The sequence below is a fragment of the Myotis myotis genome, unplaced genomic scaffold (assembly GCF_014108235.1).
Source record: "Myotis myotis isolate mMyoMyo1 unplaced genomic scaffold, mMyoMyo1.p scaffold_m19_p_1, whole genome shotgun sequence".
Taxonomy (NCBI): Eukaryota; Metazoa; Chordata; class Mammalia; order Chiroptera; family Vespertilionidae; genus Myotis; species Myotis myotis.
This window is the reverse complement of record NW_023416313.1, coordinates 2,653,396-2,671,283: the sequence shown is the minus strand read 5'-3', so window position 1 is coordinate 2,671,283 and position 17,888 is coordinate 2,653,396. Positions and strand designations below refer to the sequence as shown.

At 56.4% G+C, this 17,888-nt stretch overlaps 1 protein-coding gene across 6 annotated transcripts in view; it reads left to right on the top strand.

Moving 5' to 3' along the window:
• Positions 1 to 17,888, top strand: part of LOC118666255 (TBC1 domain family member 14) — a 168,432-nt gene that overhangs the window by 62,919 nt on the left and 87,625 nt on the right. For 5 of the 6 annotated variants that reach the window (XR_004970921.1, XM_036328307.1, XM_036328289.1 and 2 more), the window contains exon 7: positions 6,835 to 6,943. Coding sequence is in view for 5 of the 6 variants with exons in the window: in XM_036328307.1 (XP_036184200.1) it covers positions 6,835 to 6,943 (109 nt within the window). In the remaining variant the exon portion in view is untranslated. Of the gene's footprint in view, positions 1 to 6,834; positions 6,944 to 11,422; positions 11,521 to 14,310; positions 16,634 to 17,888 lie in introns of those variants that run through there. The other variant, XM_036328321.1, reaches the window with a different exon arrangement.

Here is a 17,888-nt window from a genome sequence, read left to right as displayed (position 1 = left end):
AAAGACATTTAAAAATAAATCAGTGGGTCTGAGGTTCTCATGTGTTGTCTTAACATGCATGTATTATGCTTAAAGCAAAACCTAATATATAAGCATTACAGCTTTCAAAGTTGATGAATCAGAGAGCACCAGGTGCTAGAACAGGGGGTCAGACCACCTCGGTACTTGAGTTCTGGGTAAGAAAGAATTCAGAGCCAAGACTCAACCTATAAGAGAACATTTATTTAGAAAATCACAGAGGTAGAAGTCATTTGTAGAAGAAATGTGCTTAGGAAACAAGTTATAGAGGGAAAGAAAGGGCCCTTGGAGCTGAGAAGTGAGGAAGGTGAAGGTGTCATGCTTGCAGGGAGAGGGAGGGGAGGGGAACGGCACAGCCGTGCTCCTGGGGAGAATGTGCTGGGTCCGAATCCTAAGGCTTTAAGGGTGGAGAGTGTAGGGAGGGCCCAGGGGACGATCTCAGTAGCATATGCAGCAGTTTTCCAGGTGGGTCCTTCAGGGTCAGGGTTTCCACTGATTGATTGGCGCCGGGGCAGGGGCTCATTATCTAATGCAGCTGGTTCTGAGGGCAGCCATGGGGTTGATTGACTGACTGTGCTGCTTTTCTGGTCCTGAAGCTAAAATACACTGAGCCCTAGATGTTAGCCTAGGTAGGGAAGGTCAGGGGTCTAAACTGGATGATCAGAGACATGAAAGGTCAGGCGGTCCAAACCGCATGAGCAGCGTATGCGAGGGGAGGAAAGCTCACCCTACAGTTGTCCGTTGCCAAGCCCCCGGGCTTTCCGCCCTGGTGGCCTTCTGTAGCTGGCCCGTCGTCCTCACTCTGCCCATGTCTAACTGCCCTCCACACTGCTCTTCAGAAGCAGCAGCGGTCCATCTAACTGCCCCTGCAGCATTGAAATCGGGGGACCTGTGTAGCGTTCTCTGCAGTCCATTTGCTACGTGTAAAAACTAGCCCACAGCCCATGTGCAACCCAGCAGCTTCCACAGAACCTCTGCGCAGGCACCTCAGCTCACCCCAGCGCAGGTTCCCGAAGTGACGAGTGAGAGCAGGAGCCACTTAATGGGAGCCACTGTCCCCTCTGTGCTCCTAGGAGTGCTAGAGCTTAAATTAATTGTCCAAGAAATACCACTTAAAGCAATCACCTGCTTCCCAAGAGCACAGTGGTCTGCCCACTCCGGCCAGCATTCGGTGGAGCAGCACCTGGCTTGCAGGAGCAGCTGCTGAGAGGCGCTGCAGGTGGTGAGGAGCCATCACACCTGCGCCCGGGAGCAGCCGCGAGTCACCTTCCTCCCATGTGTCCTGCGCACTCCACCACCGTTGGCACATCCAAGTCCTCCCCGTGCCGGAGCCCTCAGACCCCTCCTCCTTCCCTGGCGCATTCCCTAGTTCCTCTCGCCTCTCCCACTCCACTCCCCCGCCCCATCAGAAGCAGTTCTCTCTGCTCTAATTTTCCCTGCATCACATGCCTCTTTTATTGCATTTTCCATTCTTCATGAGTCACTTCTGTACTTCCTCTCATTAGATTGGAAGCCCCTGTGCATACAGACCGGGTGCCCTCCTCATTTGTCCGTCCCTGCCTGGGTGCATGTGATGGCAGGAAGGCCCCAGATGACAGGAATGCTGCCCTAATCAGCTTGCTGGATGTCCTTAGACCAGTGGTTCTCAACCTTCTGGCCCTTTAAATACAGTTCCTCAGGTTGGGACCCAACCATAAAATTATTTTAGTTGCTACTTCATCACTGTCATGTTGCTACTGTGATGAATCGTCATGTAAATATCTGATATGCAGGATGGTCTTAGGCGACCCCTGTGAAAGGGTCCTTCGACCGCCAAAGGGGTCGCGACCCACAGATTGAGAACGGCTGCCTTCAACTGAATTGAAACACTGAATCTTAACTTGCTGAGAACAAAAACAATGTTGCCCGCCTTTGTTTACTGCCCGCTTTTCGTCCTTAAACATTCCTTTCTGTACTTTGTATCTCACCTGGCTCCAGATTGGGAAGAAAGAAAAGGAGGGGAGAAGCGATTCCACCTCAGCCACTACACTGCCATGTGCCTCGCTTGCTAGTATGTTTATGTATTTCCGTGTTACCAGCGTCTGGGTTGCCTGGAAGGTTATAGCACCAGTGCAGTCCTCAGAGGACATTGCCGGTCGCCTGATAGTGCAGGTGTTGTTGGTACCATCAGCCCTCGTCTCTCGACCGCGGCACCACAGTGCAGAGCTGGTCTGAGCTCACTTCATAGATCCCTGAGGGGTGGAGGGGCCTGAGGGACAGCATGGGGTCGGGCTGGGAGCAGACCCCGGCCTTCCTCTCTCACCACCTGGTCAGCCTCAGAGCTGCTGCAGGGCTCCCCTTCCCTGGGTGAGGACAGGCCACCGACGGCAGCCTGGGCGCCCCATCGTGTCCGAGCACGTGGGCTACACATGCTGGATTTCTAGTAGAATGGGTGCCCAGGAGCATGAACGACTATTTCCCAAAGTTCCCATCAGCAAACATGTATCACATACCTGACTAGGCATTGTCCCTGCCCCCAAGGAAGCCAGTCTAGTCCCAGACCACTTTGTAAGCAGATCACTTATTTTGGTTGAAGTAGGTAATTCATTCATGTGGTTCAAGATCCAAACTTAAAGACGGAGCGGACAGTGAGGGTTCCTCCCCAGCCACAGCCACAGCCACAGCCACAGCCACAGCCACGAGGGGTTCTGGGGTCTCCTCTGAGTGTGTGTTCCGCATTGTATGCAAATATGTGGTCACACCTATTTCCTCCTATTTGTTCTTTTTACTGAAATGGCACTTCATTATAATCCCCCTTCCTCTATTTTCTGCACATGATTCCGTTGTGTGGATGCACCATGATTTGCCCGGCGGGTCCCTTATCTTCAGGTAATTTGAGACCGCATGGTCAGGGGCATGGCGCCAGGAGCACAGGGTGCCCGGGAGCCCAAGGCGAGCCCTCACCCCCCGAGAATCAGGGCGACGTCTTAACAACCTGCGGGCTCAGGCAGAAAGGAGGCAGGCACACAGGCAGGAGGAACAGCATGGGCGAAGGTCAAGGGGCTTGAAACGAACTCCTCACGTGTGCAGGCCCTGCCCGCAGTAGCTCCCGGCTCCTGAGGGCTAGCAGTGTGTGTCGCGGGACACTTGTCACCTGCTTGATTACCATCTTGGTGCCCTGCACTTGGAAGCACAGAACCGAGGCGGGGGCCTGGGCCGTAGAAGGACACATGCGTTTGGCAAAGGTCATAGAGGTCAGATGGTCACTAGACTCCCTGTGGTGACTGCGGCCTCGGTCTGTCCGTGTGAGTAACTGTGTTGTGCAGCTGCAGGAGCTCAGTTCTGGAGAGGAGGCCGTGGGGCAGGCCGTTGGTGGGGGGGGGGGGGGGAGCGGGGGGCGGGGGGCGGCGGCGCCCGGAGCCACTGACCATGTGACCATCCCCGCGGCTGTGCACCGCATGCCCGCAGAGACCTGCAGCCGGTCCCCTGTGGCTGCCGAGGGCACTAGGTCCAGGGGGTAAGCATCTGTCCCAGACCCCCGTCTGAGGGGCAGAGCCGAGTTCTCGCTCTGGTTAGCACTTCCTGTCGGTAAGGGAAACAGACTTCAAGCAGCCAGTGTCGAGTCTCTCAGACTCCAGTCTCTCGTTAGTCCCTGTCGCTCTCTGCTTCTCTTCCCGTACACTTCCTTTTCCTTCTACAGAACAGGTGTATGGGGGCTTTCTTTTCCTTTTGCGGCCCAGATAACAGAACGGACTGTGGCAAAGTCAGTCCCGGAGCACGACTCACAGGAACCCCAGTCCTTCCTCTTCACCAGAACCAGGAACACGCCGCGAGTGTAACGGAGCCTCTGCCCCTTCCAACTGCTGGCATTCCCGAGCGCTGCTCATCGTTGGGCGGGCGGGTCTGGCTCTCTGGGTTCAGTTGGTCTCTCTCTCGCTCTCTTCCCCCCACCCCACCCCGTGAAGAGCCTGTCACGCCGGGTGCTGCTTGGTGCTGGCGCAAGGAACAGCGACTGCACGTTTGCAGGGCCGCGCTCAGTGAGCACGGCCAGTGCTGTGGAGGGGGAGGCTGGGCAAGGCTTGGCGGCCGGAGGAGGAGTGTCCGGAATCAGTCTGGTGGCCGGCAGCTTCAGGAGCGGCCTGGAGGCGGGAGGTGCCCGGCAGGTGTGCCGGCTCGGGCAGGCGGTGTTCTCTTTTCCCCCACTCTCTCTCCATTCCTCTCACTCTCAAACCAGAAGTCGAATTGCTACATTAAACAGACCTCACTTAAGGCACGTTGTCCTCGCTGTGCAGCCTGGAAGGTGCGAAGGGCTCAGCGGGAAGATGGCGTAGAAGGACGCGTATTCGTTTGTTAGAGGTCATAGGTGTCAGATGGTCACTGGCTGTGGCGATCCCGGCCTTGGGTCTGTCCATGTTGTGCCCCTGAGACAAATATAATCTTGTGTATTAGCCACATATTTAAATTGTCTTTATTGACTTTAGAGAAAGGGGGAGAGAGAGAGAGAGAAACATCAATGAGAGAGACATCAGTCATCCCCTCTCCTGCACCCCGCTCCGGGCATCCAGCCGGAAGCCCAGGCTGTGGCCTGACGCGGAACTGACCTGGCGTCCTTTTGGCGCACAGGCCTCCGCTCATCAGCTGCGCCCGGCCCGAGCTTGTTAACCATATTAACAGAATACAAATGAGGAGACAAGGCAGCGGAAACACTAACGCATGTACGTGGATTGTGTGGTCAGTGTAGCATAAACAGGACAAAAAGTCCCTGCCGTTGGGATTGCCACTCTCATGGAGGATGCAAGAGAATTCTTCAAACTGGCAGAAACTGGCACGCTCTTCCCAGTGTTCCGGCACGAGAGGGAGCTTTAGGCGGGCGCCTTCCGCGGGGCCGCAGACGCCCGTACCCGCCTTATGTACACGGCGGCACATGAGCCCTGGCCCTGCCCTCCAGCGCACCGTGCGGCCCACCCGTAGGCGCCTCCGCCTCGCTCCTGCCGACCCAGCTCCTGGGTGGCGCCCGGACCCCCGCAGCCTGCACACCTGGCGCTTTGCTGGCCTCGTTTGCGTGAAGCCTCGCCTGGGCAGTCCCTCCCGCCTTGGCTTCTGTTGCTCGAATCGCAGTGCTGACGTTCGTTGTTAGGGTGAGCTCAGGAGGGGATAGTGGCGGCGAGCTGACACTGGGTGACAGCACAACTTCCATTTCAGATCTAGGCGTATTTCTGGGAAGTTATGTTAAGCAAAAATGAAAGCTGGAAGTGTGTTTCCCTTTTAGTTAAATAATGAAAAACACCCAGTTGCTAAATCAAAAAGTTGTAGGTCCACAAAGTACTTTAAGAGAGTAACAGTCCTGTTAGAGAACTGATGAGTATTAGTTGCTAAAACAGAATTTAAACTTGAACACTAATGAAGGTCTCCTAAAACGATAAAGATGTGCGCAGTGTCCACAGGCCTGTACACTGAGCAGACATCTGTGGAGAGGGCTGGGGCTGTGGGAGGTGAAGACACCAGACCAAGCCTTCCCTGGGGAGAGGGAAGGAGGAGCATGGCGGAGGGTTGCCCTGGCCACCAGCAGCCAGGATGCATGTGGGCACCGCAGCTGCCACAGACGTCTAATTACCACCCACGGACACCTGCTGCCTTTGACCACTGGCCACACTGCCCAGCAGGTGGGCGGGATCTGGCTGGGACCTGAGAGTTGCACTCATCCAGGATGCAGCCTGGATTCAGACTCGTCCCCTCGGGGCCTGGTGCCCTCTGCAGGGCCAGGGAGATGCAGCGAGTGTGTGCCGGTTTCCTGCCCTCAGAGCCCCCCCTCCTCCCCAACTTTCCAAGGCCATGTCCTGGAAATTGGAATTACTCTCAGCATTATTATCGGGTTTTTATTTTTTTATTTTTTTAATATATTTTATTGATTTTTCACAGAGAGGAAGGGAGAGAGATAGAGAGCCAGAAACATCGATGAGAGGGAAACTTCGATCAGCTGCCTCCTGCACACTCCCACTGGGGATGTGCACGCAACCCAGGTACATGCCCTTGACCGGAATCGAACCCGGGACCTCTCAGTCCACAGACCGACGCTCTATCCACTGAGCCAAACCGGTTTTGGCATATTATCAGGTTTTTAGTCTCACCTTCCTTCTGGTTCTCACTGAAGCAAGTAATGCTGTTTTAAACACATTTGGGCCAAAAACTGGCTATAAAATTTCCTTCTGTACCATTTCTTCTTCCTTGACTCCCTCGAGCCTGGTGTGCAAAGAGTAGGGTCTCCCATTTTCTCTAGAGCCGTGGTCGGCAAACTGCGGCTCGCGAGCCACATGCGGTTCTTTGGCCCCTTGAGTGTGGCTCTTCCTAAGCCTTAGGAGTACCCTAATTAAGTTAATAACAATGTACCTACCTATATAGTTTAAGTTTCAAAAATTTGGCTCTCAAAAGAAATTACAATCGTTGTACTGTTGATATTTGGCTCTGTTGCCTAATGAGTTTGCCGACCACTGCTCTAGAGCACCTACACCAGCAGGGATGCCAGACCATCTGCCTGCACTCCCAGGTCTAGAAATTTGCCTTTCTTGGGGGTATTTGCTGTGATATGTTTTTGCCTGGTAAGAATTTTAGTGTGTGCGTGTTTAAAGACTTTCATTCCACTTTCAGTATACGTGCTTCTTAAGAAAAACTCACTTTACATGCTGTGGTCACTTTGGCTTTTTAAACCCACCTTGTCCAGAACAGAAAAACAACTCATCAATTAAAAATACTGGGTTTGTGGTCCATAGGTAATGCTTGAATGTTTCCTTTATCCCGAAAGCGTGTAAACTTTTTCTGTATGTGGTTGAATCTAAACAGTTCCCCGTGTTGAGCACTGATGTACAAGGAATAAACAGAAGTCAAGAGAAGCAGACCTGGTGGGAGAAAGCCCTGTACTCGCCCCTCTTCCCTGCGTCAGAGTGCGAAGGTAAGGAGACGCGACTAGGTCTTCCCTTCATGGTTCTCATCTGCTAAGAGCAATACATTCTTTTGCTCCGAATGTCGGTCCAAAACAAATGAGGTGCCAATGTGGCTGGCATGTCAGGCGCTGGGGACATGGGTGGAGGAGAGCGGTCCCTGCTCTTACACTCGGCCACAGCCTGACGTGGGGAAGGCATGGAAACGCACCCGCAGCCCAGGCCTTTGCCGAGGCTGTGCCAGCCCCCAGGAGCTGCGGGAGGAAGTCGCCCTCGAGGCCTGCAGGAAGGCCCTGGTGGGAAAGCCGGGAGGCCAGTGCCTGAAAAGGGCGGCTGCCCTGAAGCCCGGGGCTCTGTGGCAAGTCCAGGACCACAGCTGAGGCCAGAAAGGCGGAGGAGCGTGTCGGGTGTGGGAACCCTGCTGGGGCAGGCGCAGCTGACCATGCAGGAAGGCAAGCAACCCTCAGGAGTTCCCTGGGGGTTGGGTCTGGGTTTATAGCCGTCCTAGCAGCAGGTGCAGATGGAATAGAGAGGCTGAGACCTGGAGTTCCAGGCCCTCCCGGTGTGGCACCAGAGGGCAGCAGGGGGAGAGCGGCTTCTGGAGGTTTGCAGAGGGAGCCAGAGTTTGTTGAGTGACTTGCTGTGAGGAGTGAACAGCAAGGGGGCGCTTGGGGAGACCCGGCAGAGGGGAGATGGGACCAGGAGGTTTGGTGAAGGTGGTTTTCATTTATGAGCCTCCTAGGCAGACCCGCCCAGAAGCTATACAGACCTCGGTCTGAAATTCTGGGAGGAGAAATGGGCAGGAAGGAGGCCACCCAAATGAATCCACGCACGAGGCTGAGCTTGTCCCGTCGCTGCGTCTCCGGCGTCAGCGCTGGTTTCACCGTCTCTCCCGTCAGCCCTGCGGCCACGTAACTCTCTTGCTAGTGTGTACCTGTTCATGCATGTCTCCCAGCTGTTGGAGTGTGGACGCAGCGCCATCTGTCCCTTGCTGCCCAGGTGCTGCACCTCTGGGTGCTCAAGGCCTCGGCTGACGGGGGAGGCCAGAGTGTTTGCTTGTCTCTGTTCTGTGAGCACAGAAACGGCTTCCCAAACCCCACCTTCCTCCTTCCCAGAGGCTTGCTGGGTCAAAGGGGGGCCCAGAGCGGGGCTTCGTTTTTAGTGTCTATTTTATTTGACAGCGTTTAGTAAAGGCCTGCTGCTGTGCCATAGCTAATACCTGGGCTGCCCTTGAATATTTACCAGGTGCTCTCACTCTCTTTTCTGTTATACAGCTCCCACAAAAGCCTTGTGCAGTGTCACCCCCAGTTTTCAGGCGGGGAAGCCAGTTCTCAGATTTCATCATTTGCCCGGATCCTGCATTAGCGCTAAGCCCCAGCTTGAGGCCAGCCGTCTCCCCGCCGGTCCAGGGCCTTGCTGTCTGCAGCCGGGGTCTGCGCTTGGTGTCAGGGAGATGCTTGGGCGATAGGAGCACAAACCTGCCTTGCCGAGTGTCTAGTCTGGTCCCCTGGGTGCGGGTTACGTCACAGAGGTGCAGTAGGAGGGCCGAGTGCCCCCCCCCCCCCCAGCAGTGCAGCAGGGACCTCCTGGGTGCCAGGGTGGAGCGAGGGCTGAGCCGCAGGCAGGCTGGGAGTTGAGGAAGCCCCTTACCTGTGAGGCTGAGGGTGAGTCTCAGACACGCAGAGTCTTGCTTTGTTAGCGTCCCTGTCCAGTTGCCCCTCACCAGCTAGTGAGGGACCTGGTCCTGGCTCTCACGCTGGGTTCTTGTATCTGTACGCCCTTGGCAGGTGCTCACGTGGTTGCTCATGCGTTTCCACCGTGGCGTGGTACAGAGAAACTCGCAGTGGGGGAGTGGCGACCAGGCTTTTGAATGGTCTGTAACTCCCCAGTGCCAGTACGTCCTGCGCAGCTGCCTTGCAGTGGTGTTGGAAGCGTCCTTCCTTCCTCTGTGGAGGGGGCCTGTCATTGCAGGGGCTTGGCCAGGAAAGCAGGTAGCCCTCCTCCACTCGGCTGACGTCAGCTCCCGAACCTCTCAGCTGCTAATGATGACTAACAAGTTCACGCTGCTTGTGCAGGGGCTGACCTGGGAGCACTCAGCTTCCTGGGGAGGAGGGTCCTCCCACCCACAAGGAGGCGGCTTGTCCAGGCGCCCAGAGCAGCGTGGGAGCCCGGCTGGCATGCGCTCTGCCACCTGCTGGCCTTGCTGTGCATTCATATCCATTCAGAGATTTCTTGCATGCCTACCTGTGCCGGGCACTGTTCTAGGCACTGGGGGTCAAGAGGCCACAGACCGAGTCCCTGACCTCCTGAGGAGCTAACATTAGAGCAGGGACCCCAGGGAATAAGGATGCAAGTCCTGTGACAGCTGGAGCTCCTGCAGGGACAGGTGTGCATGCCGTGCCCAGCGTGCCTGGCGAGCGGGCCCGTGCGGGACTCAGACCTCAGAGCCTTGCGGACTGCACGGCGTCTACCCCGCGGCGGGTCTGTCCTGGCTGCGATCCAGAGCTCACACACTCGACTCTGAACTCATTGGTAGCGGATGCGTTATTTTAGCCTAAAGGGAGCCCTGTCGGAGCCAGTGCAGATAATAGCTAAGGGCTCAGGAGACAAAACTGAGCTGGAAGCAAGTGCCTACTACCAGCTGCTGGACCTTGGCAGTGACCGGGTCTCTGAGCCTCCGTGGCCGGTATTTGTAGAAGAGGTGGGAGCTAAGCTCCTGACAGGGCAGCTGTGGAGAGAGCGTCCAGAGCAGGCCTGGCAGTCACAGCCCGGACACGGCAGCGCCAACGTGAGGGTCATGGAAATACTGGCAGCGATGACGCGTCCTTTCCTGTGGCGTCACAGCCCCTTCGTGCAGAGAGGACCCCTAAGGCCTGAGGAGAAAGCGAGGGGTCGGGCGGCATGGACCCTTGTCTCCTCTAGGTGTGTCCCAGCCCCCACCGCTCACCTCACCTGGTACCAGTGCTGACCCGGAGGTGGGCCTGGGAGATGGGACTTGGTCAGGCCGCCCAGGAAACGGTGGCCTCCTAGAGCGGGTGGCGGTGTCCCTGCCTCATCAGAGTGCGAGGTGGCCAATCCCCGAGCCCGGGGCTGGGTCGTGCCCTTGGGAGAGGTGTTACTGGGCGTGCCCGCACTGCACAGGGCCGCACCACCCGGAAACCTAGAGGTCTGCGTGCTCCTGTGTTAGCGACGAGGGGCGGCTCGGGGAGGCCCAGCCAGCCTCCCCTCTGCCTCACATGTGGCCAACCAGGAACCAGCTGGATCGTCTGTCCTGGAGCCGGGCGCTTTCACAGCTACACTCATGCCCGTCAGGCCTGAGCAGGCGATGCGAGGGCGGTGTGGCCAGCATGGCCTTCCCTCCGCTCAGGCCCCGCCGGCCCGGTCCCCGGCCTCTGTGAGGCGCGGCCATTTCGTTGAGCACCTCGGGGCAGGTGCTTGGCTGTCACAGGACCTACACACAGTGGCTTCAAAACGGTCCGAGGGCTGCTCGTCACCGCGTCTCCTCCAGCCTGTTCCACAGTCGTGGGGAGGAGGGTCCCCGCCCTGGCTGCGCATCAGCCCTCCCTGGGGAGGAGTCAACTCTGACTGCAAAATTACAGTCAATAAAAGTATATACAAACATAGAATCCTGGGAGAAAAGAATTCCCTGGGAGCTTTTCAGGAAATGCTAATCCCAGACCCGTCCCCAGCCAGTTGAGTAGGAATGTCAGGGAGGCTGGGCCTCCCGCCCTCCTGCAGGCCCGAGTGCAGGTGGCAGCCAGGCTCAAGGGCTCGGGACACACGCCCTGCTTCCTCTGACTTCAGCTTCCCGCTCCTCCCGCACCCCCCTGGGCCGCCACCCAGCCAGGCCCTGGCCCCGTTCTCCATCCACAGACCAGAGGAGTGTGGTTAGTCTGTGCTGAGTTGCTGAAGAGCAAGCAAGGACGTCCCTGCTTTGGTTTCTCATCGAAGTTCCTCCTGTCTGACCCCTTTGTTCATCCGTTAGACAGGCAGACACGGGGCCCGTGGTCTCTCCCTCCGTGCCCTGCGCACTCTTTCGAGCTTGGACCTTGCGTCTTTATCCTGTGATACAGGCGCACCTCGGAGGTCCTGCGGGTCCCTTCCCGCCACCCTGTGAAGAGCTCACAGTATAGCAAGTGGAAATCTTTTGCTGGCGGAGGGTCTTGCCTTCCACTTGTTTTTAAGTAAGTCTGACGCGCAGTGAGATGAGGCGTGGGGAGTGGGTGTGTCCTGGTAGGACAACAGGAATCCAGGGTGGTGCCGGCCTGGTTTAAAACCCAGTCTGTTGAAGAACGTCTCTGCTGCCTGGTGTTCGCTTCGAATGCCCTGTGGCTGCTTAGTGACCGGACCCCCGCCCCCTCCCCCCCGGGTTGGTAGCCCGACTGGCCTGGCTCTCAGCAGAAATGAGGCAGGGATGTCTGTGTCATACCTGTGTCTTAATGGAATTTCCCCCTTTCCCTTTTTTCCCTTCTCCACTCAAAATGATTAAGAACGCTATACAAATGCCAAGGGAGAGCATGGTATAGAAGAGTATCCAGATGCTAAAGAAATGCCCTGTAATGAAGAGCGTCTGTTAGATTTTAATAGGGTAAGTGGACTGTCCTGCTCCTTATGCTGGCTTAAGTGGCAACCCCGCCCCTTGTCACGAAGCTGAGACTTGGGAGTCTGTGAGCTGCCCCTCACCCTCCCCTCCTGTCCCTGAGCTCGGGGCTGTGACCTTTCTCCTCTGTAGCCCTTCGCTTGGTCCACGGCGCCTCCGGCCTCAGCCCTAGGCTCCCCCAGCTGTGCTCTACACTGAATCCAAACCTGAGCCTGTCACTCCCACATTCACAGGGTGGGTACCCTCTCACCGTTCCCAGCACAGCCCAGGGAGCCTGTCTGTGCCTGCCGTACCTGGTCCAGCGCAGCAGCCATAGCCCTGCCTGCGTGTCTGCCTCCCCCCAGACCTGGGACTCCTGAGGGCGGGCGGGCCTGGGAGCCCTGGTCCAGTCAGGCAGGCAAATGGGTTGCAGGAAGCTTCTTTTTCTTCCCAGTGTGACTGTCAGTGTCAGTCAAGTGCTGTGAGAATGTTCTCCCCAAGCGCCCTGTGGTCTCGCGGCTCCTCCCGCGTCCATGCTCGCTGCCATGGCCCTGCAGTCCGTCCCTCCCCGTGAATGCACCCCTCCCACAGCTTCTAGCCCGACCTTGGGCATTCATCCCTTTCTCACCTTCAACGCAGTCTGTATGCCAGTCCTGACCCCCCACCTCAGCCATTCCAAACCCTCCCCCTCCTCCCGCCGCCATGACTCCCTCCACACCACGCCCTCCTGGTCAGCTTCGGCCGTTCCTGTCCTTCTCTTCCGCTAAGCCCCTCTTCAGTCTCCTCCATCGCAAGGCACATGACCGCCCCGGTCTGACCTGCCTCCTGTGGTCCTCAACAAGCCCACGAGGTAGGTGCTGTTACACCGTGTGCAGGAGAGGAAACTGAGGCACACAGAGCTCCAGAACCGTGTGTCTCACTCAGCTCCTGCAGCTGTATGCTGAGGGCGCCCGGAGCCCGTGAGCCTCAGTCATACAGCTGCACACTGAGGGCGCCGGAGCCCGTGAGCCTCAGTCATACAGCTGCACGCTGAGGGCGCCCGGAGCCCGTGAGCCTCAGTCATACAGCTGCACGCTGAGGGCGCCCGGAGCCCGTGAGCCTCAGTCATACAGCTGCACGCTGAGGGCGCCGGAGCCCGTGAGCCTCATACAGCTGCACGCTGAGGGCGCCCGGAGCCCGTGAGCCTCAGTCATACAGCTGCACGCTGAGGGCGCCCGGAGCCCGTGAGCCTCAGTCATACAGCTGCACGCTGAGCGCGCCCGGAGCCCGTGAGCCTCAGTCATACAGCTGCACGCTGAGGGCGCCCGGAGCCCGTGAGCCTCAGTCATACAGCTGCACGCTGAGGGCGCCCGAAGCCCGTGAGCCTCAGTCATACAGCTGCACGCTGAGGGCGCCCGGAGCCCGTGAGCCTCAGTCATACAGCTGCACGCTGAGGGCGCCCGGAGCCCGTGAGCCTCAGTCATACAGCTGCACGCTGAGGGCGCCCGGAGCCCGTGAGCCTCAGTCATACAGCTGCATGCTGAGGGCGCCGGAGCCCGTGAGCCTCAGTCATACAGCTGCACGCTGAGGGCGCCGGAGCCCGTGAGCCTCAGTCATACAGCTGCACGCTGAGGGCGCCCGGAGCCCGTGAGCCTCAGTCATACAGCTGCACGCTGAGGGCGCCCGGAGCCCGTGAGCCTCAGTCATACAGCTGCACGCTGTGGGCGCCGGAGCCCGTGAGCCTCAGTCATACCGCTGCACGCTTTGGGCGCCGGAGCCCGTGAGCCTCAGTCATACAGCTGCACGCTGAGGGCGCCGGAGCCCGTGAGCCTCAGTCATACAGCTGCACGCTGAGGGCGCCGGAGCCCGTGAGCCTCAGTCATACAGCTGCACGCTGAGGGCGCCGGAGCCCGTGAGCCTCAGTCATACAGCTGCACGCTGAGGGCGCCCGGAGCCCATGAGCCTCAGTCATACAGCTGCACGCTGAGGGCGCCCGGAGCCCATGAGGATCCACACTCCTAGCCAGTGTCCTCTGCCTTCTTAGGTGAAACCCAAACCCTTGCCATGGCCGAGGCCCTGTGTGTTGTGTCCCCAGGTGTCCTAGTTCCTGTGACAGGTGGGCGGGTGTTGCTGATTACTATGATGGGGGAACTTTGTTAGTTATTATGAGTGGGGGGTGCTGGCTGCTGTGACGGGGGGGCATTGCTATCACTTTCGGAGATGAGGGAAGCGTTACTGGTTACTAGGGGGGTAGTATGGTTAGTTTACTATGATGGGGGGGTATGCTGGTTACTGTGACTAGAGAGGGGTCACCACTTACCTGTGGTGTCCTGGGGCAGAGATACTGACCCTCTGCTGAGGGAGACAGCCCTACACAGCAGAGTTCTCCTAAAAAGTACCAGATGGTGCTAGAGCCCTAGTCTGAGGCCCAGCCCCAGTCCCCGGGAGCTCTGGCTGCGACTGTGGCTCCGTCTGCTTCCCAGCCCTCAGGCGAGGATGCCTCTCAGAGACCTGCCTCCCCCAGGACTCCGGTCTGAAGTGCCCCGTGCGTCGCCCCTCAGCCCCCCGCTCCCGCAGGGGGGGTTTTGTTGGTTGGCGTGGTGGTCTCCCTCTTGGAAGGGGAGCCGTGGAGGGCGTGGCTGTGCGTGGTGTCCCCGTGCCCAGCCCCACACCCACCTGGATGGGGGAGAGGCTGCTTTGCTCGGAGACACTCAGACTCTTCACGTGTGTCACTCTCCACAGGAAATCACCAGTGTTTGTTTTGGGTCACGTGGCCTTGGGGACAGCCTGTCTGATCTGTCGAACATGCTCCTTCCTCAGGTGTCTTCTGTCTGTGAAGCGAGGTGCACCGTGGAGAGGACGCCCGGAACAGCACCTCGGGGCGCCCACAGGAAGCGCTGCTCCAGCGCCAGCTCGGGCTCGGAGGACACGGGCTCGGACGGCGCGGGCGAGTGGGCCGACCCTGGCGAGGAGCTCTTCTCCCGAACTCACCTCTGACCGCAGAGTAGCGCCCGTTAACTGTTTAAAAGGAAATGTGATGGGAAATGACCTTTGTGAGGCCTGTCAATCTAACACCTTAGGATTCTTCTCAATTAACTGCGTCAGATCAGTAATTCTCTTTCTCTTCTTGCTTATTTTAGAGTTGAGGACAGCTATCCTGTTGAAGATTTTTTTCCCAAGCTGTTAAATTCTTGGCTCTTTGAAATAGACTAGATTGTGTTGTCAAATCAAGAATGGGTGTGCATGTGCTTGTCTCAGAAATGCCACTGCTCCTGGCATCTCCCGCGGTCACTCCCCTCGCACTGTGGTCCGTCCGGTCCCCATCTTAGCCCCGCAGTGGCTGCGACCACTCCCGCCCTCCAGAGACTCGAGCTCGGAACACTAGGCTTTCTTCTCTGAGAACCAGGATAGAGACGACCCCGCAGTGGCGCCGGGCGACCCGCGCGGTCCTCTCAGTAAGATCGCGTGCACGTCGGAAGTAGCAACCACAGGGCGTGCTCTCAGAGACTTACAGATGCTGTGTTTTCTCCCCCAGGTTCTCCCCCTGGAGTCTCGTGGAAGATCAATGGTTTGGGACTTTCTTGCTAACTGAAGCCAAGGCTTTGGGGGGGCAGTGCGTGAGGCACGTGGGGGAGGGCCCCGGCCTGTGCTGTATGTCCTGACACCAGACCACCCTTCAGGGTTCTGTGTGGCAAGTCTGACAATACTGGGTGAGGATTTTAGTTGCAAATTATGATTTCCTTAGAGTCTACATTGAATCGAAAGCCCTAGAACTCGAAATCGGAAACATTTGAATGCAATAAAGGCCACCCCATCGCCCCCAGGAAACCTTGGCGGCTGCAGCTGGCTGCTGCTGTGGCTGCGCTTTGTGTAGCTTAGGTCTCCCTTGTGTGTGAGAGGATGCTCGGCAATGCCGTGTGGTGCGCTGGGACAGGTGGAGGATCGGTTTCTCCGTCCCTGTGACTGCCTCCGGGGCGCCTCCCCTTCTCCCGGGGCCCAGGGTCAGTGTCCCTATCGCCGCCTCACGCTTCACGCGGCTCTGCCACAGGCGGAAGTTAGGAGGAGGAATGTCTCAAAAACTACACATTCAAAATTGCTTTTCTTTCTTAACTCATTTTAAAAAAACACCTAATGTGTGAAAGCAGTTTAGTATGTCTAGCATCACGCAGGAAAGCTACATGGACAGGCGGCTTCCCCACTGCCTGGGTGAGCAGTAAACTCACAGCTCACCAGCTGGGCCGGGGCGGCTGAGAAATGTGGGCTTTGGTCTGAGCATTGGGTTTTGTTGCCTTTTCCTTAGTTGATGACACAGAAAACTCCCTCTGAGGCTGTGGCGTCCTCCCAGGCTCTGCACGCTCCCTGAGGGCCCGGCTGGGGCAGCAGCTTCTGACACTTTACAGTGGGTTTGTGAGCGTGCGTGTGTGTGTGCATGCGTGTGTGTGCGTGTGTGTGCGTGTGTGCGCGCACATGGAAGGTTTTATGTTGCTGTTATTTATTTACAGATTTTATAAGGTTTTACGTATTTTTCTTCCGGAGCTTCCTAAAAATTCATTAGCACCTGCACTGAAATATAATTTAACAGCAAAGGCAAAAAAAGAATTGGATGTTGTAAATTCCTAAAATCACTACAATGGTAATTGTCCTAGAAATCATTGCTTATGTAGCAGAGACCAAATAACTATTTCAAACACCATCTTTAGCTCAGTTGATGTATAGCTGCTTCTGATCAGAGACAGCTCCAGGTGGTGGACGGCAGCCTCCCCCGACGCCCACGCGGGAAGCTGGCTGCGCCTTCCACGGGGTGGGGATGGATGGATGACCAGTGGGCCGGGGTTAACAGGTGATGTATTTATTTGTTTTCATAGTTAAGTGGCTGAAGCCGGAGGCTTTCAGCTGCAGAGTTGCAAGTGTGGTTTTTAGTTTTGTGAATGGATGATCACAAAGATAAAGCATTTTTAAAAAGTTGGCAAAACGCTGAGACGCACTGTGGTATGAAGCGCATTGCACATCCGTCGCACTGAGTGTCCGTGCCGTCCGGGCTGAGGTTTCCCGCGGTTGTATTGTTCTGATTTCACGTACACCAGAGTAACTGAGTTTTTGTTTTCTTGTGGAGTTAACACCAAAATAAAAAATTTGAAAAACAGGCTGGTCATCTTTATTTACCACAGTAATTATGATAATTATGCGCATCATTCCAAGTGAAGGTTATGCCTTCTTACAGGCTGAAAACGCGTCCTGCTGCTTTGCTGGAGAAGAAGGGGGTGGGGCCTGCTGAGAAAGGAGCCCGCTGCTCTCCTCCCCCAGCCACCGCCTCAGTCTTGCATTTGTGTCCCTCAGTGGCAGACAGAGCTTAGTCATTTTGTTCTGGAAAAAGTGTGTGTAGACTTTCTATATTAACATGACAATATTCATTGTAAAAAAGAAACCAATATACTTTTTATTGATTGGCTTTAGAGACAGAAGAAGAAAGAGAGAGACATTGATTTGTTATTGTTCTACATATTTACGCATCATTGGTTGTGTCTTGTACGTGCCCTGACCAGGGACTAAACCCAGCACCTTGGCGTCGCAGGACAATAATCTGAAAGTAAGCCCCTGGCCAGGGCCTGCACCAGTGTATTTTTAAAGACATAAAGGAAGACTCATCTTACTTCATCACTCGAAATGGTAGCTTCTGACATTTGTGCAACACACTTCATGACAGCCGAATGCATACGTGACTGTGTACATAGAGAAATTAACATTAAAGGCTGAGCCACAACGCTCTTCTGTAATGTCAGGAATAGGGTTTTATCAGGTGTCTTCATGGCAGTAATTCTCAACCTACTTACCTTTTAAAGTTGTATTACTCCGTCATCTAGACTCAGGTTTTCTGTTGATGAGCGCTGTCTTCAGTGCTCTGAGCGGCATGTCTGTGAGCCTCCCCGTGGGGCCGCTCCTGGGGAAATGCCCGCCTTCGGAGTGCCCACCGCTGCACGTGCCGGTGCTGCCCCCGTCCTGCGGAGCAGGAGGCCCGGAGGCCTTGTTGGCAGCTGGACGTCCAAACGCCGCTGCCTTTGCTTACTTGAGGCAAGTGCTTTTTCCAGTTAGCGTTTGCTTTCCATCTGGGCAGAGGAGCGGTGGGCTGTGTACAGAAGGATTTAAATTGTGTTCTGTCCCCTTTTTAATATGTTTTTTTAATTGAATTTTTTAGAGAGGGAGAGAGAATCAATGAGAGAGGAACATCATCAACCGGCTGCCTCCTGCACGTCCTACTAGGGATTGAGCCCCCAAACTGGGCATGCGCCCTGACCTCTTGGTTCCTGGGTCGGTGCTCAACCACTGGCTGGGCTTCTATCCGTTTTTTAATTTGTGGTTTCTGGAATGTGTAGGCATGTTTTTCAGTGTCTTCTCCAGCT